The following is a 25,645-nucleotide window of genomic DNA, read 5'->3' as shown; positions in this document are numbered from 1 at the left end:
AAATAAAGCAATGCAAAATACATAAGAGTGCGCTGCCATGTACTATATAATAAACACAATAAGCTAACAAAAAGAACAAAATACATACAACAATCCGCCATATAATATAAAATTAATACCATATAATATATACAGCGTGCCGCCATATACCATATAATACATACAGCGTGCAGCCATATACCATATAATACATACAGCGTGCAGCCATATACCATATAATAGTCTCATATAGAGGAAGGATGCTGCGGGCACAGCCAGCAAAGTCAGCGGGTGGCTGTCAGTCAGAGGGAACAGTAGGTGGGTGTAAGCGGAGGTAGTCGCTTGTATCACTGTGGTTGTGCACGAACTTCCAAAGATAAATCAGCATAATCCATAGGGCTTTGCGGCACTGTGTGTCCCCCCTGTGTACCTTCCACATGAACTTTGATTAAAGAAGTTTACTTTCACGCTTGGTGAGTGCCACTTCGTTTTCTACTTTTATGGAATATACCATATAATACATACAGCGTGCTGTCATATACCATATAATACATACAGGGTGCCGCCATATACCATATAATACATACAGGGTGCCCCCATATACCATATAATACATACAGAGGGCCGCCGTATACCATATAATACATACAGCGTGCCGCTATATAGTATATTTTACATGGTGGCATGCTGAATGTACACACACACATACTGAGTATACATACAGCAAATACACATTTATAAACAGTATATACACCAAATATACACACACATACATATACCACATACAAATTTATATATACACACACACACATCTATACATACATTCATACATACACATATAATACACATACATACATAGAAGTTACCTTACCTTTTTTCTTCTTCCATCGTCGGGCTTGTCTGACGGTGTGGGGGGGGGGGGGGGGGGCTTTGCCGGGGAGGTGGGAATCAGTCCCGGGGGAAAGGGGGGAATCGGAGCCGGGGGGGGATCAGTGCGGGGGGTGGGGAAATGGTGTGCACTTTGGACTGGGGCAGGTACCTTTGCCGGGCGGGTGGATGTGCAGGCCGGCGGGCGGCCGGTGGTTGTGATGAGGGGACCACGTGGGGAAGTGCAGGCTGGCGGGATCGTGGATAATAAGGGCGGGCAGCGATGGGAAGTGCTGACGGGTGGATGTGATGGGCGGTCCGCTGGGGAGTGTGCCGGCCAGTGGGCGTGTTGATGTGATGGGCTGGCTGCGAGTGGAAGTGCCGGTGAGCGGGTGGAAGCGATGGGCGGGATGCAGGGCGAAGTGCCGTTGGGTGGTTGTGATAGGCGTGCCGTGGGGGAGTGTGCCGGCCAGCGGGCGTGTTCATGTGATGGGCTGGCCGCGTAGGGAAGTGACAGCAGGCTGGTGGGTGTGATTGGCGGGTTATGGGCGAGTCTGCCCGCCAGCGGGCGGGTTGATGTAAAGGGCAGGTCCATGTGCTGGCCGACGGAGGAGCGGGGGACGTGCTGGCCGGAGCACATGCCGGCGGGCGGGAGCCCGACGCCGCCCCCTTGTCTAGCAGGAGGCGCGCCGCCTGAGGCGAGAATCTCAACTCGCCTCATGGCAGGTGCGCCCCTGCCTGGGACATGACACCGATGCCTTTAGAGTCTAGCTTTTAGATGTAGAATTGAGGGGTCTCAATTGCTGTCAATAAAGGGTATTTGATCATCAGCAATTGGCTGCTATTTATCCTTTTAATTCCTATGGAAGTAGTAAGGTATATTTGTCATGTATTCTTATTCATATTAGATTGTATTTAACTACTTGTATGATTGTAAAATTTTCTTATATCCTAATACTTACAACCATAAAATTTAAATAGAATGTACTTTCTTTTCTTATGTCTGTAATAATATGACCTATTATATTTATGTGATTTGGCTGTTGACATAAAACCCCTACATAGTTACATGTATTGATGCAGCACGGGACTTCAAAGTTGTTGTTCTTCATGACAGACATAATTTTTTCTTTTGTAGTGTTGTTTCCAACTGATGATACTTTGAAGGTAATTAGTTTATTAAGTTAACTATTTCTGTGTCTTAACTCTAGATGATAGAAAACCTTTTAAATATGTGACTCCTTAGAGCTAAAAAAGGCTCACATAAACCATTTTCCTCAAAGGAAACCGAAAGTTCCAAATCTAAACCATCCATTTGTCCAGATGAAACCAACAAAAACAAAGTACTGGTAAAGCAAAAACAGTTTTTTTTTTAATAAAACCATAGCACAATTTTTGTTACAGAAGATATTAAATTGAAGGATACGGTGAATGGGAAGCGCTTGAGGAAGCACGGCCTCTGAATGTGAGATGCCACGAATGGCCCCAATAAGCTACTCTTCCTAAACTACATAATATGTTACAATAGGCAAACTGAATTCTGAATGTCAAATATACAAAAAAAAGAGTCTATATAGGACAGTGTTCACACTATCCGTAGAATGCGTCGGCACTACCGGACCTGTGCGCTATAGCAAGTAGGCAATGACACTTGCCAGGCAAGTAGGCAATGCCAAAAGCAGCGTCTTCAAAAAGTATAAAGACAGAGAAAACAAGCGGCACTCACCATAAATGATAAAAACGATATGACAGTTTTCCTTTAGCTATGAAATATGAAATATATTTGACAATTGCTTTATATGTACCTTGATGTTAAACTACATTCTTCTTCATTGTTCTTTACAGTGTACATTAGAAATAATGGTTGTTTTTATTTGGGTGATTGGGTTTGCACTTATCTTGTGTGGACGAGGGTCGCAGTGGTTTCGAGCGACTGGGGAGGTGGTTAATACCATTCCCGGCTGATCCGATCACGTGATACCGCGCATACACCCACCGCTTTCAGTCACATGACACTGTGTATTGGTTGACGTCAGTGGTCTGGGCATTTAATTTCCCACAGCCGCTGGTGTCTTTCATACGGCTCGACAAAGCGCAGGAGTGCGCGAAACGGCCCGTTGCCGTGATATGTCCTGCTAAAACCTCCCTGTCCTACGAAATGCAAATAAAACAAAGAGTACCTGGGTGAGTGCCGCTTGTTTTCTCTATCTTTATACTTTTTGAATTCTGAATGTATTCCAGTAAAACTTGTCCAAAAGACAATCTCTATGAGAAGACCACTGCCTTATCTAGGCCTGTTTTCCTGGGACAGATTTTCAAATCTACCATGTAGTATACAGGGCATCTTTAACTCCTAGAATAATACTTTTATATTAGATTATTGAGATATTTCACACTTACATAATTGAAATGTTTCTAGATTATAACAAATATCTTATATAGGTATAATGTGAAATGTATGTTTTGTAAAAGTAAAAGAGCAGGCAGTGAGCAGTGTGAACTGGGGTATAACATAAAAAAATCACATCCAGTCAGGAAACTGCCTGGGTGTAGGCAGCAACTAGTGGAAAAAATGTATAGAAAGAACGAGTTTCAGCTTCCACAATTCTTTGCTCATATGGATTGTTGAACAAAATAATCAAGACTCCCACACCCATTGCAGGAGAGCAATGAGAACTCTATAAACATAAGAATTGCTTTCCTTACACTCTGATTTATTACCACAGCTCCTTTCACAGTAGGTTTCCTTTTTCTGCCTGTGATGGTGTAATGTTCCACAAGCACATATATGACCCAGAACCTGCAAAAATGTATTTGTGAAATAGCTCTATCCTTGAGCAAAGACATGGTATACTCACAGTGCTGCCTCTGACTACCTGATACCTTCCTCTTTGAAACTTACAGCGGCACTTGCCTTTGAAAAAAAATTTTTTTTGTCAAAATTTCTAACACATTTGAACTTCAGTAACAGAGTAGGTGGATTTATTCTTTTACATCAATGGGTAAAATCCCTTCCAAGGTACCCCACCATTAGTAGGACTGTGATATACAAATATCTTTTTAATTAAATGTAAGCTATCTTCTAGAAACACTGTATTTGTTGCAGCAAAGCTTGAATGGTAGCTGGACTGCAGTAAATAGCCATAGTAAATGGCCATTAGTGTCCACAGATGAACAGTTAAATCCACAGGTGGGCCGTCAGACCATGCATGAGTTGGGCAGAACCCTCACAGAGTGTCCAGCCCCTTATAATGGTATAGATAGATTATCTACCAAACACCCAAGCTTATTTTTAGATACGGTAGATGCATTTGATGACTGGGATGACATATAAATATAATATCTAGCCAACAACTATCCTTTCTAACATCGTAGCATCTTTTTACCTTGGGCCAGGGCCTTTATTCCTGGGTCACACCGTTAAGAGGGCCTAAATTGAGAGCAAAGGTGGATCAGCAGGTTACTGAGAGGGCTCCTAGAGAGATAAAAGTACAAGGCAACCGCTAGAATACAATCTATGTTAGGAATCTGTGAATGGATATCAGATAATATTTTCTGTCCAGTGAGCCCCATGAAAAGATTTTAATGGTCTGACACTGTTGATATCTGTTGGTTGTTGAGGGTCTAAGTTGTTGCACATGATTAATCGACATCCTATAAAACCCCTATAAAATTATAATTTAAGGGACCACTTGGACTTGAATACATTTCACTTAGTCTGAGCAAAGTAGGTGTCAGATCTCCTGCACATTTTTTATCTGACTGAAAGAGGAAGCATGAGGTATGTGTCTGGTTACTTAGAGGCATTGCTCAGTGATTGTACGCTGTGTGTTCTTTCACATTGTTCCTAATGGGTGGAAAACCTCCCTGCAGAATTGATGCATAATTCAAGCCATTGGAGACCTGACAGCTTAAACAATGGTGCATCAATCCAGAGAATGCATCGGGGCACAGAGACACCCTGGCAGATGTTAGAGCCTCTCTTGTTGTTCATTCTGCCGCAGGCAGATCACCTTTTTAGCTACTGAAGTTCCACAGCATCATTCCATATTACAAGCTAAACAAAGAGGTGGCTGCTAGCTGTCAAACCAGTTTGAGAGGCAGCCGATCACATATCACATAAACACGTGTAAGGTATCTTGTTGTATCACATGTGTGGTACAAGCCTTTGATACACCTCCCCAGTACATGTATATAATAGGGGCAAGCATTCATGCTCCTTTTGTGCTCTAGTGTAGCCAAGCCCTTAAGAAAAGGAACTATTGGTTAAAACACGGCATATGCTGTGTACTTGTTTAGAAAATAATAGTGCATGGGTGCAATAGTGAATGGATCAGTGAAAAAAGGAACCACTCACAGGCTTGTTCTCAAAAGTGAAAAATGCATTTGTATGCATGAAGCCTTAACCAAGGCCAACAGGAACCAGGGTAAAAAGGAACTCTATACTTTCTTCTGACAGCATGAAAGGAATTATATCAAATTTGATTGTTAGCCCTTAATAATAGGATAGAGGAATAACAATATGATTGGTTTGGATTTGATTGATGGGGCCCCCACCGGGCATGAAAACGGGGGTCTTGTTCTCACTATTTGTCTCAAGCTGCTGCTCCTTCTGCAGTATTAAATACTATGGTAGTTTTGAAAATTGCCGAGCACAGTGCTTTCATAAACAGTGAATGAGAATTCTGGAATTTCTGTTGCTCCCATAGTATTGAATGGAGCAATAGAAGCATTCTGGTCAACTTGCCCCTTCTTTCGATTAATTAAATCTGTTAGAACAGGACCTGCTTGATCATAGTCATTGGATATGGAATAACAATTGAACTCTGTACAACCCCTTTAAGGTTACATTCATATTAAGTTTTTTCCTCTGTAGTAGGCTGGATTTCCAACATATACTTTAATATATACATTAATATACAGTCAGAAACTTTGTCATCTTTGTCATGCCTTGTAGAACATCAGTTAGGGTGTGGATCACGTGACGTTTGTATTTACGACCGCAATGCAAACATCTGGGGGTGGGGCTCGGCCAAATCACATATGCACTTCCATTGAAATGCACGTGATTGGTAACCAGCATCGGGTGTTTTGCATTTTTAAATGAAATCTACCGTGAGGAATCTTCATGGAATCAGAAGTAGAATTGATGGTAGATTCCTCCTGCCTGCCTATTTTCTAATCTGTAATTTTATTATCCTGGAACCTAACCTTACTTGTTAAAAACTTTATTTTAGTAATATGTAAATTAACGACAGACTGGGGCGTGTACTAGCCTGGACTTGCTGTGGGAGATAAGGCTGCTCCACTCCCCAGTAGCCTCTGCACTTAATTTACATTTACTAAAATAGGGTTTTTTAACAAGTTAGGTAACAGGATTAAATTACAGATTTGGGCAGAGGCAGGCAGGATGAATCTACCATCAGATCTACTTCTGATGGTAGATTCCTCATGTTAGGTTTCCTTTAAACATATATGTGATCTGGATGAGGCCCACCTCCATGCACTTGCATTGCGTTTTATGAACTCAATGCAAGCACGGTGTGTGACAGCACCTTCAGCCTGCAATCTAGGGTAATGGCTACCACCTGCCAGTCCACAATCTCACTAATGTAATTACTATTCAGTGTCATTCTGCCGCCTAGTGTAATCACTGCAACAACTCAAATGTTTATGAAGAAAATGCCTCACACAAATATTGATGAGTGCATGACACAGATATAAGGGTATCGACCAACACCTGACACAAATATAAAGGGGGTGGGCAAGCACTTGACACAAATATAAAGGTGGTTGCCTAGTACATGACACAGATATAAGGGGGGGGGGAGTCACCCAGTGCATTACACAGCTTCTATGCATTCGTGCAGGGAGAGGTGGAGGGCCCACTCCCTGTACTACAGACACAACATTCAGCTCTATCTTCGTCCTAGAGACATAGATAGAAAGCCGAAAGTTACGGATTCTGTTACCACCGCTCCCCCTACCCCCCGGTACCTACGTCTACATAGAGTGTAGTCTATGTATTCCAATCAGACGTAGGTCAAAAGAATACTCTTTTGGCCAATGCCTCACAGTATTTGTCTACATACGCTGAACCAATTCCCAACCAAGATATAAGATTTCAGTTTTCTAAATTAATAATATTTTTCTTTGCTTGTGAACTCTTCTTGGGGCTGTTTTCTGAAGTTATAATCAGAAAGTCAGGTGTTTAGCTAGAGAATGATTTTGACTGAAGGCTAAATAGATATTCCCTTTGTTTTTTGCATGACAGGTTTACATGTTGGGACATTCAATACATATGTCTCTGCATGTTCTAGTGAAGAGCCTTAGCAGAGTGTAAAGTTAGGGCTTATAGTGGTTCATTGCTTCATCTTTCTAATTTTTTATGCTGCACTGTGTTAATTTAGGGAGTCAAATCTTCAGCAGGAAGCCACTATTTCCAAATTGGGCAGGTCTGCACATAAGGACAGATACGGCTCACTATCACCTATCAATTCTAATTTTAGATCCAGAAAGGATCTAACTATGACATAAATGAGAAATGGCCATTGTTGCAAATTTTTCTATTGTGCTAAATATGCCATATGGTAAAGGTAGAAACACACAGGAATATATGTTGATTTTTGAGACTTTTTTTAAGTGGTAAATTCTTAACGTTTGACCAGTTAAAATCACGTATTTTCATCCATTGTGTATGTAAAGATGACGTTTTTCCTGTATCATGTAATTAATCAGAGTTATTAAGTAATGAAAAGTTTTGCCTTCTCCAGAAATTATGTTGTGAGCAAGTATTGCATTTAAAGGTTAGATCTTGATCTTGGTGTGAATATGTGGGCGCTGACAAGTGGCATTTTGTGTTGCTGTCAGGGGTTTTTTTTTAAATTCTACTTATTTAACCAGCACTTTCGCAGTTGATCTCTAAAATGTCTATGGTATGTACAGGTAAAGTTTTTGTTCAGATTACCATGGCGACAGCTTCAAGTGTTGGCTGGCCTACATACTTGAGCTGTTCACCTTGCTTATTTGTATTTTACCATGATAATGCTTTAGAGGGTACTTACATACATTATAGAAGCTTTACTATAATCTGACATATTACTTATTACATAGCCAGAATTTTAGGATTTAGTTACTGTAAATTAATAATAATAAGAATTCCTTTATTTATATAGTGCACACAGATTACGCAGCACTGCAGAAAGCATCTCAAATTGTTCCCTGTCCCCATGGGGCTCACAATCTTAACAACCTACCAGTATATTTTGGATAAATTCTATTGCTCATCATTTTCTAGGGGGTTGGCCACTAATAAACGTTACAGGATAGGTTTATATATTGTACTTTGCCCGGTAAAGCTTGTCAGTAGCTTATGGCATTCAGAGGGTGCCATGCAGTCATTACTAAACACTCGCATATGAGTGGTTGGAAGGACGTGACATCCATATGCTTCTGCAACCACTGATAAGGGAGTTATTATCATTGAATAGATCAGTGATGGTGAACCTTTTACACACTGAGTGCCCAAACTACAATCAAAGCCCACTTATTTTTCTCAAAGTGTCAACACGACAATTTAAGTAGGAGCTCCTTGCTCTGTCACAGCTTTCAATAATATTGGTGGCCAGAGGACGCCAATACAGTACAAAGAAAGAGACATTTGGATTATTATTGTAGCTTCAGTCTAGAGTTATTTTAACAGGTAGAATGAAGAGCCCAAAGCAGGGGCTCTAATGATAACCCAGCTCTATCCACACCTTCTGTAGTCACGGGTATCCAAGGATGAGTCGCTTTAAAATAGCGCTAAAAACCACACATCCTGGGCTGCCTAGGACTGTAGGCGTAGGTCCTGTCTAAAGAACTCTGTGTTGGGGTGACTGCTTGGGTGCCCACAGATAGGGCTCCGAGTGCCACTTCTGGCACTAGTGCCATAGGTTTGCCACCACTGGAATAGGTTTTCATACAGTAATGAGAGAATGGCCCCCTCCATCTGCTGAAGGCCAGCAAGAAAAGAGGCAACATGGGAAGTCCCTAATCCTTCAGCTGGCAGGTCATTCTACATGAAACTTCTGAACATTAATCTGGGGTGAATATACTTGTTTATGATTATGTTTTCTGTCTATGGGAGCAACAAGCAGATGTGTAGTTGCTTAAGCCATGTATTGAGTGGTTATTCAGTGTGGCCAAAGTGTAAGGGCTTAATATGTGCAATCTGCAATCACTGTTACTAAATTCCCTAATGTCTATTCATATTGAGATTCTAGAATAATTTATCAAGAGACCCAGCTTTTCATATTAGCAATTCACCACAGCCGAGAAAAGATGCAATTATGACCCTGTGGGAGGGCGCCATGCTGAGGCTTTCATGTCTGTCTCATCTGTAATGACTGAATATCAGCCATTTAGACCTCAGAAATCATCATTGCTCTGATGTGAAGTCAACCATTCCCTACTAGATACTATTTACAGCTATTTAAACCAGATCCTAAAAATAGTTTCATACTTCGAAGCCAACATTCAGTTTAGAAAATTGCTTGACTGTATATGTTTTCATTGGTTGGTTGGTTCCTCTACCCTTATGTAATTTGTAGAGGAGGTGTCTTAAAGAGGGTTCTGTTCCTAGACCAGTGAAGAATAAGTGTCTTCTTGCCAAACATCCCATGGATTGCTACCAGGACACAGCGCTTGTGTTAGTCTTTATTACCTTTTAAACAGATGCAGGGGCTGGCTGGAAGCAAGCGACTGTTCATTCTGAGGATTCAGTACAGTAGTAGCTTTCCTCCAGCAGCCTCATGGTAATTTTGGAATGCAGGGTCAAACAACAAGCTCAGTCATTGGAGTATTCCCCGGTGACTCCCAGATTGTGTGCCAGGCCATCTAGGCTAATCACTTCAAGTGCTTTGTGGAAAAACTGCTTTTGCTTAGGTCTGCATGATACTGTTCCACTAGTGGAAAAACATGAGCACGATGAGGGGTGTAGTTAGCAGACAGAAATATCTCCTTAGCAGACTATGTTCTCTTTTTAGCTTTCTACACTTGAAAGTGTGAGTAGCGTTCACTTTTCTGTAAAGCAGCGTGGACTCTTAGGATAACTTACTTGAAGACTACTTAGTCTTGCTGTTCTTGAGTTACAGATGACTGCAGTATATAAGGTATGTTGAGCAGACTTTGAGGTTTCTTTTGCTGATGTCACTTTATGTTTTGAACCTTATTTTTTTTAAATGTTTGTTCTATATTCCATATATGATTAATCCTTTATTCTATCTTGTAAAAACCTAGCTGCCTGTAGAAAGGTGCAATGCTTTCTTTCCCTACTGAAGGCTAGATTCTAATTTCTTGTTGCTAGGGGGTTGGCTACACATACAGATGTGCCAAATGTTCGTCTCCGTGGGTGCAAGCTAGCTGTTCCCTTCCCCCTGTTTGACAAAGCTTGATGTAACATCCTTTATAGCTGCACCTGCTGCAAGACAGCGTAAAAATGATTAACATAGTCACTATTTGTAATAATACAGAATAATTCTGTAATTTCTATGGGCTGGATGAAAAAGTGAGGGTCAATATCCCTTACAAATCCCCCATGATGATATATATCCTTCATAGCTACATGTCGCTACATGGTCTCAGTTGTCATTCATCTAAAGCTTTTCATCAAATTCCCATTAGATTTTTATAACAATAAGTTTTATTTGATTTTTTAGACCTAGCTACTGGATTTTCCAGCTCTCGTTCTTCTTGCTTGTTAAAATTTTGTCAGCACTTGGTGATGTGTTGCAAACACTGACTCAGATGAATAGTGTTGCTAGGTTAGACCATAAGAAAACGGTTACTAATGTTCTCCTCACTGACTGCCACCACATGTGCAAATAACTAAAAGTGGAGCTCTGTTTTTTCTTTAGATGCTGGAACTTTGCTTCTGGTCAGAATGTATCACATTTTGAAGGGTTGTCCTAGTTTACTTCTCTGACCGTTTCATTAGTCATGGTTTAAGGGAAAAAATCTGTAATTCTTTCTTCTTGAAAGTTTAGTCAGTCCTTTTCTAGTTGTTTAGTGCAATTCTGTATTCAAAGTTTGTATTATCTGTTCACTTTAGTAATAATAAGAATAATAATTCTTTATGTATATATCGCCTACAGATTACGCAGTGCGGCACAAAGATAGCCAAATTGGTCTTATACTACATCAATGTTAGAGCATCTGTTCACAGAAGCATTATGTACTATTGCATTCAGCAGAATATCAGACACCATAACATTGAACAATAAGCCAATGGCAGTGTACTTGAAGTGCATCATATAACAGTTTCATTGCTGTGTAACAGACCATAAAATAGAAATCTAGGCGGAATCTGAATGCTAAACTGTATTTCCTATCTTTTAGAACACATGAAGACACCATTGCAAGAAACATTAAAATCATTACTGATTCTTTATACTTACATTGCAGGGACACCAGCTCTGTATGCCCTAAGGGCAGATGGGGGATATTGACATAAAATTTCTGATGTGAAAATCTGTGCCAAGAAACCCTACCCATTGAAATTAACAGAAGGTTGTCAGGTCTTCTTTTCTATCAGCGTCTTTCTTATAAACTCCCAGACAAAAAGAATCAACATGCCATAAATTCACAAAGATTCACCTACAATTATAGAGTACACTCACCGGCCACTTTATTAGGTACACCTGTCCAACTGCTCGTTAACACTTAATTTCTAATCAGCCAATCACATGGCGGCAACTGAGTGCATTTAAGCATGTAGACATGGTCAAGACAATCTCCTGCAGTTCAAACCGAGCATCAGTATGGGGAAGAAAGGTGATTTGAGTGCCTTTGAACGTGGCATGGTTGTTGGTGCCAGAAGGGCTGGTCTGAGTATTTCAGAAACTGCTGATCTACTGGGATTTTCACGCACAACCATCTCTAGGGTTTACAGAGAATGGTCCGAAAAAGAAAAAACGTCCAGTGAGCGGCAGTTCTGTGGGCGGAAATGCCTTGTTGATGCCAGAGGTTAGAGGAGAATGGGCAGACTGGTTCGAGCTGATAGAAAGGCAACAGTGACTCAAATCGCCACCTTGTTGAATCTATGCCACGAAGAATTGAGGCAGTACTGAAGGCAAAAGGGGGTCCAACCCGTTACTAGCATGGTGTACCTAATAAAGTGGCCGGTGAGTGTATATCAGTCAAAATCCAAATCAGAAAGCCTGAATGCGAATATGACAACAGATTTTTTTGCCAAAAGACAAACTGTGAATATAGATGAATAAACTTTCATCAAAGAGCTAACTTATATTGTTGTTTCTAAAGGGATACACAGCCTAGGGTCCTTTAGATATTGTATGTACACAAGTGACCAGTTGTAGTGACCAGTTCACTGAAGATCTAAAGATCACTAAAAGGAGATTCCATATGTCTTTCATTACCCCCTGGTCACACACAGATCCTTTGCAGAGGCTGCTGACATTGAATAGTTGCCTAAGCAATGAGAATTTCTGCTCTCCAGCCCATTAGTTGTAAACTAATAGGCTGGGTTTAAGCTCCCTTTCCACAGCATGGTACCATGTCACCTTTACATGGTTTTAATCACTTTTGGCGCTTCCACACTTCTTTGGACTGAGTAACACGTGAGCCAAAGTGGTACTACATGTTCATCACTAGCTGTGTCATCAAAGGGAGAAGCTTAACCAGGAAAACAAACCACATACAAACACAATAATCCCAGTACAATGCAGTGGAAAAAAAAGCAGCTATGATGTCACTGGTGGCACATTTTAATGATGGGGCGAAAATAAATTCAAACTTCATATGTATCACAGAAACAGGAAGACATTGCCATGTATTAAATGAGCATGTAGCATTACAGATTTGTGTTTATTCTGTGTGGCCACAGTTTAAGGGCCTAAAAAGTACAATTTACAACCACTATTACTTTACTAAATTACCTAAACTCCATTAATATTCAGATTGTAGAATAATTTATACAGAGACCCAGCCTTTTATATTCGCAATTCACTTCACTACTAACGTTTAATGTCATACGGTAACTTATTTCTTATAGGCGCACAGCAGATCAATGTTACTAGGGTAACTTTATAAAAACATCTGTTTAGAGTCTTTTCCTTCTATATTTACATGGGCTTCTTCTTACCTGTCAGGTCTATTCCTACAACCTTTTTTATATACTGATAGGTCTACAGGCAGTCCCCGGGTTACATACAAGATAGGTTTGTTCTTAAGTTGAATTTGTATGTAAGTCGGAACTGTATATTTTATAATTGTAGCTCCAGACAAAATTTTTTTGGTCTCTGTGACAATTGGATTTTAAAAATCTTGGATTATCATAAAAACAAGGATTAACAATAAAGCTTCATTGCAGACACTTGTGATAACTGTTATGGCTGATCAATGTAGCCCTGGGCTAAATAAAGTACAGTAAATTACCAACATCCAGAGGTCCGTTTCTAACTAGGAGTCGTCTGTAAGTCAGGTGTTCTTAAGTAGGGGACCGCCTGTATTGCCTATTGCATGTCGCGTAATGTGGAATGATTTGAGTGATGAGTCCAGTGTGCATACGGGACTGGAGAGAGACTATAATTATTTATAATAATAATGATAATACTGGTGATACAGGTTTCTCATACTACTCCACATATCTTACATATGGTACATACAGGAATAAAATATACAACATGACATACTACAACACCACATAACCATAATAAACACTCCCCATATGCAAAAAATTAATAAAATCCTAATAAAAACATTAATGTGCCACAATCATTTAGACCTACTCACTATGTCCTCACTGTAAGATCTAATTGCAGTAGGAATAAAACTTATTTTTAGCCCCTCTGTTTTAAATATTCAGTGATTGTACATTTTACTGAATATGCTAAGTTGCAAATTTAGACTATTATAAAATCCATATGATATAGATAAAATAACATGCCAGAAATGTGTATCAGGATCATATAAATAATGTGACTGACTTAATTTTGCAGAGAGATCAGGTATTATATATGTGTACCAGCAAGCACTGAGAATAAATCTTCAGGCTGGTCCCTTTATGTGACCTTTATGCTTGAGACATCCTTTGTGTGAAGGGATAATAGGTATTGTGGCTTTTTGTCCTTGACAAGATAAATTTCTTAGTATAGGGGGCTCTTAAAAAAACTTACAAAAGGCTTAGCCTTTTATTTATGTCTGACTGCAATGAAGTGCACATCAGGACAGCTGGCATGCTTTACTTGTCTAACCATCCCTGGACACTGAAAGTGTGAATAAAGTAAGCAAAGTGCAAAGGGTTATAGTCTTGGGATACAAGACTCAGGTGTATGTGTCTCCATGTGAGCTGCTACACTGGTTATATTGATTAAATGTTTCCTGCATAGGTATAGTGTTTAATTTAAAATGACTCTCTGATTATATAATGATTTTACCATATGTAATTCACCCTTTCCAAACAAACAGAATGGTGTCCATATTGTGCTGCTTACCTGTACCACCTGTTCTAAGCTGCTCATCAGAAATCTTCCTCAACAGCAGTGAAACTGGTAGCTTTTAACCTGCATGCAGCACTAGTAATAGGTTGTAGAAAGCAGCAGTGAAACAGCTACATGAAGTGTACAGTCTGTGCTGTGTGAGTATTAAAGTTAACAGCTTCCCTACTGTGAAGATGGTGACAAGAGAGCAGAGTCTAGGGGAGTATTGCAACAGAGGAATATATGACACAGCTTGAGGTGACAGATAGTTCTGTAGAATCACAGTCTGCAATGGAGGGAACAATAGGGAACATATGAGTGCTTCTACCTCAATATTCTTTGTAGGAGACTTCAGTAACTGAAGATACAAGGCTCCCCTGATAGCTTCACAAAGAGAGCATCACATGACCTCCGCCTCTCTCCAGAGTGAGCAGGGAACAGCAGCCCCTCTCCTTCAGTATTTAGAATCTGTTTATTTCTTATGTAATTATTGGGGTTTTTCTTTAATCTTTCTATTATTAATATGACTTTAAAAAGACACTGGTCCTTTAATGAGAAAGTCAACAAATGCTTGTAATTTACATGATTTACATATCATTAGCACATTACTGATGTATAAACAGTCCTCTAATCCTGATGTGTGAACTGCATGAAATAATGCAGATTTTAGTTTAAAAAAAGTTGAACTAAAAATACTTCAAAGGTGTTAGGAACATGAGAGAGGTGGTTTTAATATAAAATGTCAGTTGTACAGTGAGAGATATTTACTCAGATAAAAGCAACCATTGCTTCTCTGAGATCATTGCTTATTCCCTGTCTTGCTTCACACATGAGTGCTCCAGTAAATGAAAGACCCTTCTGGCACCATCTTCAGCTAAATTATGCACACCTCTGTAAGATGTTACTGCCTGCCTCTTCCCCACTCTCCCCAACCAGAGGGCATGTGACCGAGAAGTCGCTTCAGTGATGTAGATAGGAGCCCCTGGGACTCATTTGCATAATTTCACATTTTAAATAGACAATCTTTTCAAAACCTAGGCCGTTAGGATCCTGTTTCAAGGGACACACAAGTGTGTGTAAGTGTGCTTGGTGTACAATACTGCATGAGGTCGATTTCCTTTAAAGAAAAAAAAAATGTGAAAGAACAAATGATAATAAGTTTATTAGTAAGTAATCTTCTATTTTAACCCCTTAAGGACGTGGCCCTTTTTTTTGCTTTTGCACTTTCATTTTTCATTCCCCACCTTCAAAAATCTATAACTGTTTTATTTTTCCATGTAAAGAGCTGTGTTTGGGCTTGTTTTCTGCGTAACAAATTTCACTTCATAGTGCGGTATTTATTATTACACACCGTGAACTGGAAAGCGGAAAAAAAATTCTGAATGCAGTGAAAATGCATTTGCACCATATTCTTGTGGGCTTGGATTTAACAGCTTTCACTGAGCGCCCCAAATGACATGGCTACTTTATTCTTTGGGTCGGTACGATCACGAGGATACCAAATTTGTATAGGTTTTATAATGTTTTCATACATTTACAAAAATTAAAACCTTCTGTACAAAAAAAAAAAATCTTCATTTTGCCATGTTCTGGCGCTAATAACTTTTTTATATTTCAGTGCACAGAGCTGTGTGGTGTCATTTTTTGTGACTTTTGATGACATTTTTTAATGCTATCATTTTGACCACTGTACGGCCTTTTGATCACTTTTTATACAATGTTTTATGTTTTTCAAAATGGCAAAAAAGTGGCACTTTCGACTCGTGAGCTCTCTCCATACACCCTTCGCAGCACGAGGATATAGTTCGTCCTCGGTCCCAAAGGTGTTAATAGGCTGTTAAAATACACCTGATATACCCTCAAACTACAGTAGTAATTTTATGGCGCCATATATTTTAGATTAATAGGGCTCCAAATCCTGGATTTCACTATATATTAAGCACCATACATGGTAGGGCTTCACTGAACAGCAGAAAGACCATGTGACCAGTTAATGATGTCACTGGTCTGGAAAGTGACCTCTGCAAACAGCAGACTAGTAGGGGTGCCGGCTGTTGTTACTCATCATTCTAAAATTGATAATCTATTGTAATCTATTCTTACAACGGTTTTAATTCTATGAAAAAGATCTTGATGTATAAAGAAAATTAGGCAGTGCCTTTTCTGTAATCTGTAGTAGACTCAAATTTCCTTTTCCCTTTCCATATTGAACCAAAACATATATAGCAAACTAGTACTAAAAGAAAAAAAGTGAATAGTGTCTAGTCATTATGGGTAAAAAGTCATGGCCATTAAATGGAAACATATTGAACATTAAACCTGTACTGTATAAATATGTGTCAGCCAGATACTTAAAGGCCCATCATGCATTTCATGTGAACGATCCAAAGAATCTTCAAGGTGTGTTCTTGAGACAGAAGGTGTGCAATGGAGCAGCACACTTGCACTAAATATAAACTGAAGTGTTATTTCCTTGCCTATTACTTTTGCATTCACCCGTACCATCTTCCTGCCATTCCCCATCTGGCATATAACCACCCAGGTTTTAATGACAACCAGAAGGCAGATGTGAAGCACATTTTAGTGATTTTTTTTTTTCAAGTAGTATCTTAAGACTCTTTCAGAATGTTTGAATAGTAGTGTTTTATTATACATAATGCAAAAAATATATATATTATATACAATCGGGTAATCACTTTACAACAAATGCATACTGTAGCTTGAAGTGTTTTTTTTAACTGTTTGGCATAGCACCACATAATGTGTTACAATGTGCAGTAATACCCAGTATATACCATCCAAACCATCCATTAACACATATTTTGTGTGCATAATTAATAATTCAGCGTTGATGTATGTCACCTTTTCTTGCTAGCTATTTTTGTTTTAGCCTTAGGTGAAAAAATGGAGCTTAATAGGGATTGTTTAAATGACAGTAAATCCATCGATCTAAAACCAGTGCAAACTAAGAATTTTAACAATAAATATATTGTATTGATGAAATACATTGTTTTTTTATGTTTAAAAGGATGAAAACTAGTAAGTAACCTAAAATAGATACATGGCAGTTAATGTGAAGTCTAGAATAAGCCTTCTCTCACAGAGAAGTTATAAACTGTGTTGAAGTATAAAGCTGCTGTTTCAGTCTTGGTGGTTGTATATTGGCAGTGAAAGTTCTGTTTGGACCTATTTTTGGAAAATGTATACAGATGTTGTTTTTTAAAGGATGTTTCATCCATAAAATGCATTAAAACCCCGCGCAGAAATAGGAAATCTTGTTATCGCTTTGAATCGAATGTTAATATTGGAGACTTTTATGTTGGTTCCTTTCTGAAAATCCTTCAGGAAGCCCCATAGATTGAGACCAACAATGAAACATTGCTTACTGATAATAACTGTGCACTTTATTCCAAAAAAAGGTTTGTCGATCAAGTAGAACAAGCAGCAGCTATCCCACAGCATTGTTCAACTGTAAAGAAGGTTTTCCAGTGACTTCAAATTGTAGTTTAAGATTGTTGGTGACTAGGAGTCAGTAACATACCGTAATAAGACTGGACTTACCGCTCCTCGCTGTTTGACACTGGTAACACTGCTTCCTGTCCTTGTGAAAGCCCACTGTCGACTCTGAGCTATGCCACCAAGGTAGCGGAGAGTGTACAATGCATCCACAATACAGCGCTGGGGACCTGGGTTCAAGTCCTATGGCCAACATGTGTCAAGTATTTGTATGTTCTCTCCGTGTTTGCGTGCGTTTCCTCTGGGTCCTTCACTTTCCTCCCACACTCCAAAACATACTGGTAGATTGATTAAATGGTTAGCCCCATTGAGGACCCGAACCGATTTGGCAAGTTCTGTATAGCACTACGTAATCTGTGTGCACTATATAAATAAAGGAATTAATATTATTAATATTAATGGTGGCACTGCATATTGCAGGATAGACATCTGTGAGTCTGCCTGAGCCAACCCATTGCTGGTATGTCCCATGGGAACCCTGCCATAATCTTCTTTGGTGCTGTGTTAACTTATACTATGGGTTGTCACTCAGCATTTTACTTACTGTGGGGCAGCTTTATCAAGCTGTCTGAAAGTCAGAATATTTCTAGTTGCCCATGGCAACCAATCACAGCTCAGTTTTCATTTTACCAGTGCTCATGAATATTTTAAAGGGGAGCTGTGATTGGTTGCCATGGGCAACTAGAAATATTCTGACTTTCAGACAGCTTGATAAACCTGGCCCTGTATGTTAAAGACTATGGTAACTTAGAAATGATTGAATATCAACACAGAACCCAGATTTGAGAAAACATTCAGAAACCTGCAAAGAGGGATTATTGAGAAGTATTGCATTTTTATATTTTCTTAAATCTGAGCCTTTCTCCACAATTTATCCACCAGACAACCTTGTCATGAAAACCAATGGCAGTGAATTTCAGTCTGCAACATTTTGTGCATCATATTGCAGTCAGTATTGCTCTAGGATACCTTATGACGGAAACTACTCCTTCTAGGAGAACCATGAGAACTAATCAGCTTGATAATGAGGAAGTAGCTTTAGGGCTTCTATCTTAGTGTATGCCCATTTTTCGGACATGATGAAGGGAGTGGTTCGCTCCACCATGTATTTATCCAAATAAAGAATATTCTAATTCCAAGGCAGCACATCGACTCACTTTTTTCCTATACATTTATGAACAGAGCCAGTTGTGAATTGAACATTATACACTATAGAAGTGTAATGGCTTAGTCACCATAGAAAAAAAGGTATTGGGTTAATATGGAGGCACACAAGGTAATTTAACTGCATGAATTCATAATCTCTTGGTTCCAAAAGCAATCACATAGAAAAGCATAGTCCATGCACTTTAAGTATGTTTTTCGCAGTTTAGTGAATCAAAACAAAACTACATCACTACACTTTTTGTTCATCATACAGTATTGAGGTAAAATATATTGCTGTGTTTACAAGGTGGATTATCATGTTAGTCTTTTAAGTCCTTAAAGATCACGGGCCTCTTTCACTTGTATACCCAAGAGGAGACACGTGGTCTAGCGGTGTGAGTCGTATCCTGTGACGTTTTGGAGGAACGCCCCCTTTATCAGAATGCACCCTCTCTGATAAGGGTTAACTTGCTGATCAGTGGAAGTCTTAGTGGTGGGACCACTACTGATCTTGAGGATTTGGGTCCATTGAACCCAAATGAACAGAGCAGCCAGTCGCACATGCATCATGATACTCTATTCATCTCTATGGCATTGAGTAAACTGTTTGTCTTGCCACTCCATTCTTTTGGGATCAATTAGTATTCTAACCCTATCCTGTGGATAGAGGCCAAATAGTTGGGACTGTACAACCCTTTAGTCACGTTAACCAATGCTACATCTTTACCCCCAATCATAATCCATAATGTCATATACTGTAGTAAAAATATTATTAGTGGGATTATTATATTATACTAGTTTATGTAGGGAATTCTCTGCATGATTTAAGGGTACTTATGTGTCTACAGTCTAATAATGCTGTACAGCAGATTGTTTGTTATGTGAAATGTAGAATAGTGTAGGATTTTTATCACCATGGACTGACTTTCCTGTTTTTTTATAAACAGGATATGTGTTTCCTTTATGACCTAGGTAGCACTGAAAGTTTCTCTATTAGATTACAAATCATTCCTATGATTCTAAGTGTAAGTTTGAAATACTGCATTTAATTGACTAAATTCAATTCTTATTTTGCAAATGTCTTTTTGACTTGATCGGCCAGAAAGGTTCATCAATGTAAACTTGCAACAACCGCCCTCTTCTTTCTACATCTTTGCTTTCTTAAGCTATTGAAAGTTACAAATACGATACAGAAAATTATACTATACATTGTCTATTAGCCATATTCCTACAGTATGTATGTCCACAATGCATAAACTAGGTTTCTTACATGTGTGCCTTACCATAATTTTATTTCTTTTTTAGGATATTTCATCTATTTTATACTAGCAATACTGATGGCATCTTTTTCAACTGTGAATAATATTTGCATATAGCTTCTAAATGAAACGGTATGTAATTTAATTGCTTACAAGTATTTGTCATGAATCACCACCATCAAAATATACTGTTTTATCATGTTTACAATTAGGTATTTTGAAGTCAGTGATGACACAGTGTTTAAAAGAATTACAGAAATTCATCATTAGATTCACCATATGACCAGATTAACTTTAGTAAGGACCCATGGCTCACACCATTTGTTTAATATCCTTTGATGAACACTACCTAGTGTGTATAAAATGCTCTGAATTTTCTGTTTCATGCATAACATCATGTCTGACGAAGAGAACTAGTATTCACGAAAGTTCACCATCAAATGTACTTTCTTCACTCTTACTAGGAGTATTCGTCTTCACATAAGGTGCTTCTTCCCCATACAATGAGACTAGTACTTTAAACCATACATTTTAGTTGGGGGCCTGGCACAGATATTGCTCCTAGGCGTAGTATATTCATGTTTTGTAGTTGTTTCCTTAGGACAAAGAACATAAATCTATAGTGAAGTAAGGAAACAGTATGCAAGCTTTCCTCTCCTGAAGGAACTGCCATCAAGCTTTTCCAGAACTCTAAGGCTGTATTCACACATTCCGTTAAATTGTGTTTTGAAATACAATTTAATCACAATGGGAAGGGTTTTGTCCTGATCGCATATGTACTTCATCTGAAATGGTTCTTGTTAACAGTCTCATGTGAGCTCATGCAATTGAATTGCATTTCAAAATTCAATTTAACTGGTTCATGTGAATGCAGCCTAAGTAGCAAATCTACAATAGCTGGGTGCTAATACCAAGGTATATTATCCACTGTCTAACTGCAAAATAAACATATTCTACCTACAGGAATCTGGGAAAGCTTAATACACGTTTCTGTTCATCAAGAGCAACAGAAACTATTTGGAAAAGAAACCTCCCCCAGCCACCTAGCTGGTGAAAAAGTGATTCCGATAGTCTTAATTATAAGGTAACTTCTTTTAGCTGAGTTGTATAAGTGAAGACTCCCAAAAATCTGATCTTTCTAAATCTATTATAGATATCGAAGTTGACCTCATAGAAGTAGAAATTGTTTTTTTTAATTTAAAGTGCTATTTGTGAAAATGTTATTTCTTCCCTGCTTCTACAATAATCTCCAGTGACATGTAAATCAGGTTTTACATCATAAACACCTCCTTTTCATTATTGTTCAGAGCTTTCAACAGTAAAAGATTAAGTATGTTTTGCTGAATGTGTGCATTGATAGTAAGACAACTAATTTGTCTGAAAGGTTTGTGCAATTAAAAACATCTGCTGACAGTATTTGTAAGTAGAGGACTGCTAATCCTTCCCTTAGTATTGCTTCCATGATGGGATAACCTGAGTCGAGACTATGTAACAGCTTTACCGTAATCTACATGACAAAAATGTTTACAACCAATGAATGAAAAATGTACTGTGGCTTAAAATCATAAAAAGTATTTTTGTGTGTACCATGTACTGAACCTTATTTAAGGACTTCTTAATCTTCTCTGCAATTGAAATTATGTACATGTTTAGTACCATTCCCGTCCATGGCTCATACCATAGACTTCCCCTGTCTGTAAAGAGTGAACCTTGACAACGGGCACACATGTTTTTATATCTTTATTTTCTCGGCCACACCTGAACATGTTTCCTGTTTATTTCACTATTATCATTATTAAAAAGAATAAAATTGCCTTTTATTTCACAGTGAAATGGGAAACTCGGAAAGTCAGTACAGTCTTCAGGGGTCGCGAAGTCCGGGAGGAAGTCCGTTATCAGATGGCAATCAGAAGAGCTGCTCTTTGAAAATTCATGGCATTCATGGAAATGAAGGAAAGGATTGGCCTTCCCCTGGGTGGGGGCGGACAAGTAGCAGTACTAGCTACAAATCCCGCTCCCTCGCCAAAACCTGTCTCTCGCAGTGTAAGAGTAATCCACCATATTCATCAAGACATGGTGATGTTGTGCTAAAAGGTTCTAAAAGTTGCAGCCATCATAAGCAAAGAACTAACCTGGCTAGTGAATGCTGCCAGGCAAATAACAACTCGTATTTACCGGACAATGGTTATAATTATGTTGGTGTTGACACCCCAGTTGACCACAGGGGGTGCAATGGACATATTTTAAGCTGCTATGATATTCGTAATAGCATGTCTGCAGCTCTGCAAGCTGAAGAAAGAAAAAGCCCAAAAGTGTTGATAAAAACACTTGGTAAGTTGGATGGTTGCCTCAGGGTTGAATTCCATAACAGTGGAAATGGTGTACCATCTGAAGAATCTGATGGACCAGTTCAGTTACTTAGGTACTCGCCTGCAATGGAAATGAAGGATATGACCCACCATGACCCACGTAGAAATTCTGGCATGGAGTATAGTGCAAGTCACGGTCTGTCAGCAAGTGACTCTGGGCTAAGATCAAGCAAAGGAAGTTCACTTAGTTCTGATTCATCATGGTATGATTGCCCTTGGGGAAACAATAGAGACATTAATGACTTAGATGGTTCATATCTAACTAGGAGTTCCATAGACACAAGTGTACATGGAGGACTTACCCCAAATGAGACTAGTATACTTTTTAACCCGAGATCTTCTCTTTCTTCACTGCGTGAACTATACAACACTGATTTGCAAAGTGGATTAAACCCAGGTCGACTATCAGATGAATACATAGAGAGCCATCAATCCCTGAGTAACAGAGTTTCCTTTGCCTCCGATATTGATGTAACATCAAGAGTAGAGCTCAGAGGACCCACTCATTATTCTTCATACACCCTTCCCTGCAGAAAATCAAAACCCTTAACTGAGGATGCATCTAAAAAAGACACAATAAAAAGTCGAATGCGGCGCATAAGTGACTGGACAGGTAGCCTTTCAAGGAAGAAAAGAAAACTGCAGGTATGTAAAATGCAATGCACATCTGTAAGTAAACCCACATGTGCAAGGCCTTACTAATTATTAATTAATAAACCAAAAATGTTTGCTGTTTGTTTGTCTACCAAACAAATACACCGAGGCATAGTTGGTGGACCATTGTTTGCGTCCTGTGTCTTCTTGGCAGAAGTGACAATTGAAAAACACCGCCCAAGCCACAAACTTAGGCAACAATAGAAACTGCTCTATCTTTTGCGACTTGGGCAGTCTGCTTATACACGGGATTGTGGAATTCAGTTCCTTGTGCATGAACCCATAGAAGTGAATGGGGACTTTTTCTAGCTGTTAAAACATAGGCTAGCTCACTTCCAAAATTCACCTTTGTGTGCATTTCATCATTTCATCAATCATTCAGCATTTCAATCAGATGTGGAGACTACACAGATACAGTATGAACGAAATATTTGTTCTGTGTATTCAATCTGCTCAAGATGTATGTGTGCCCACATGTGGCATTTGTATTGCATTTACAAAGGTAATTTAAATACCAGGGGGCAGGGTTCATATGAATTTCCATGCAAACTTGTGAGATCGGTAACCAGCACCTACTGTTTAAATACAAGAAAAGTTTTACCCCTAGGAGTCGACATTGTGTTTGTAAACGCAGTACAAACACTGTATGTGGCCACATCCTTAGGCTTAGAATAACTGATGAAATAACCGAGATGTGAATAGCTCCTTAATATGTAACTCTTTCTATATTTGTCGGCTGAGATACATTAATTTGTATTTCTTGCTTATTTTTCTCATTAGGAACCAAAATGTAAGGATGCCAGTGACTGTTTTGACAGTGGAATTGATGGCTTTACTGCAGAAACAAGCTCACCCCCACATCTCTCTAGCATTTTGTGGTCTGGGGGTTCTGGACCCCTTGCACAGCCTAGAAATGAACATACCAGCATTGTAGGCAGTGATGCTGTGAGGCAGAACATCTATGAAAATTTTATGAGGGAGCTGGAATTAGAGAAAACCAATGTGGAGGAAACTGCTACATCAACAGGTACAGAGGACTCAAGTAATGACTCTCTTAGTTCACTGGAACAACTTGACTTACTGTTTGAGAAGGAACAAGGAGTTGTGCGTAAGGCTGGATGGCTATTCTTCAAACCCCTTATTACCCTTCAGAAGGAGAAGAAACTGGAGCTTGTAAACCGCAGAAAATGGAAGCAATACTGGGTGACACTTAAAGGTAAAATATACAGAAAAATCTGGTGGACTTGATTATGACTGTAGATTTAATATGGTATATCTAGATTTTATTTGCAATGAGAGGTTAGGAAAAATACTGTGAAAAAATACTTTTTTTTATGAAACATGATTGATGATCTTGATCTTTGACCTGGTGTAATATAGTTCTGCTCATAGGAAAATACGTCAAGTTTTCTGCAACAATTCCCAATCCTAGCATTTTTGGATTGGGAATGATTCCCAGTTCCAAGTTTTTCACATACTTTTGTGGCAAATAATAAAACCCAGGAGCTGTAATACTGTTTGTAGGGTGTGGTGGTAAAATATCCATATCACTAAAGATTTTGCATGGCAGAGCAAGGAGTATAATGAATAGTGTCAATAACATTATTGCCCCAAGCCTCCAACAAGCTTTGTCAGGCTCTCAAATATTCACTATGCTTTAGGTGATATACAATATCAGTCCAAGATCCTCTAGGGGTCTTTTATATTAGATTTTAGCTCTGAAAACATGATATAAACAAACAAGCCAAACCCCACAGCTATACATTTACATATATACAAAGAGAATTCATGTTTACTTATACAAAGGAGAAAGGGTCTCCTTAACTGGTTTGTGGAAACACTTTTATGGTGCGTGTTCCTGTGTGCCTGTGACAAATATATTTCAGATATTGAAGAGGGACCTGTCCCCTCTCCAGGTATGTCTGGTTTAGTAAAACGTGATTATCCTCCATCTTTAATATAGCATCTTCTTATTATGATGTGTAGGACTGGGAGACAAGCAGTAACACACAGTTATCAATTTTTCAAAAATACATTTTTAGAAGGAGTAAAGGCTAGTTTACACAACAGATCTTGACACGGATTTTGGGTCTGTAAAATCCCCAAATAACCTTCCCACTATTCAACAGGGGCCACTAAGTCTTAGGCAGGTCTGTCAAATGACATATAATGTGTGATGTATACTGCTGTGTGAAGATACCCTAATAGTGGAGTAGCACAACGACTAATTATGCTAATGAGCCTGAAGAGCTATGGATGTGGTACTGAAGCCCTCTGTGCTCTTTCTTCACAAATTGTTGTTACACTGCAGCAGGTCTCACCCGCACCCCTGCACTTCCTTTAATCTCAGCAGCAGACAGTGGATGGGAGGAAGTGC

At 39.0% G+C, this 25,645-nt stretch overlaps 1 protein-coding gene across 3 annotated transcripts in view; it reads left to right on the top strand.

The window, feature by feature from the left end:
- Positions 1-25,645, top strand: part of TIAM2 (TIAM Rac1 associated GEF 2) — a 185,049-nt gene that overhangs the window by 50,117 nt on the left and 109,287 nt on the right. For 2 of the 3 annotated variants that reach the window (XR_011854100.1, XM_072141075.1), the window contains exons 3-5: positions 20,292-20,377; positions 22,074-23,259; positions 24,049-24,484. Coding sequence is in view for 2 of the 3 variants with exons in the window: in XM_072141075.1 (XP_071997176.1) it covers positions 20,370-20,377; positions 22,074-23,259; positions 24,049-24,484 (1,630 nt within the window). In the remaining variant the exon portion in view is untranslated. Of the gene's footprint in view, positions 1-20,291; positions 20,378-21,208; positions 21,330-22,073; positions 23,260-24,048; positions 24,485-25,645 lie in introns of all 3 variants that reach the window. The other variant, XM_072141076.1, reaches the window with a different exon arrangement.

Source organism: Engystomops pustulosus, chromosome 3, assembly GCF_040894005.1.
Source record: "Engystomops pustulosus chromosome 3, aEngPut4.maternal, whole genome shotgun sequence".
Classification (NCBI taxonomy): Eukaryota; Metazoa; Chordata; class Amphibia; order Anura; family Leptodactylidae; genus Engystomops; species Engystomops pustulosus.
The sequence above is the reverse complement of the archived record's forward strand: the minus strand, read 5'-3'. Positions and strand labels throughout refer to the sequence as shown.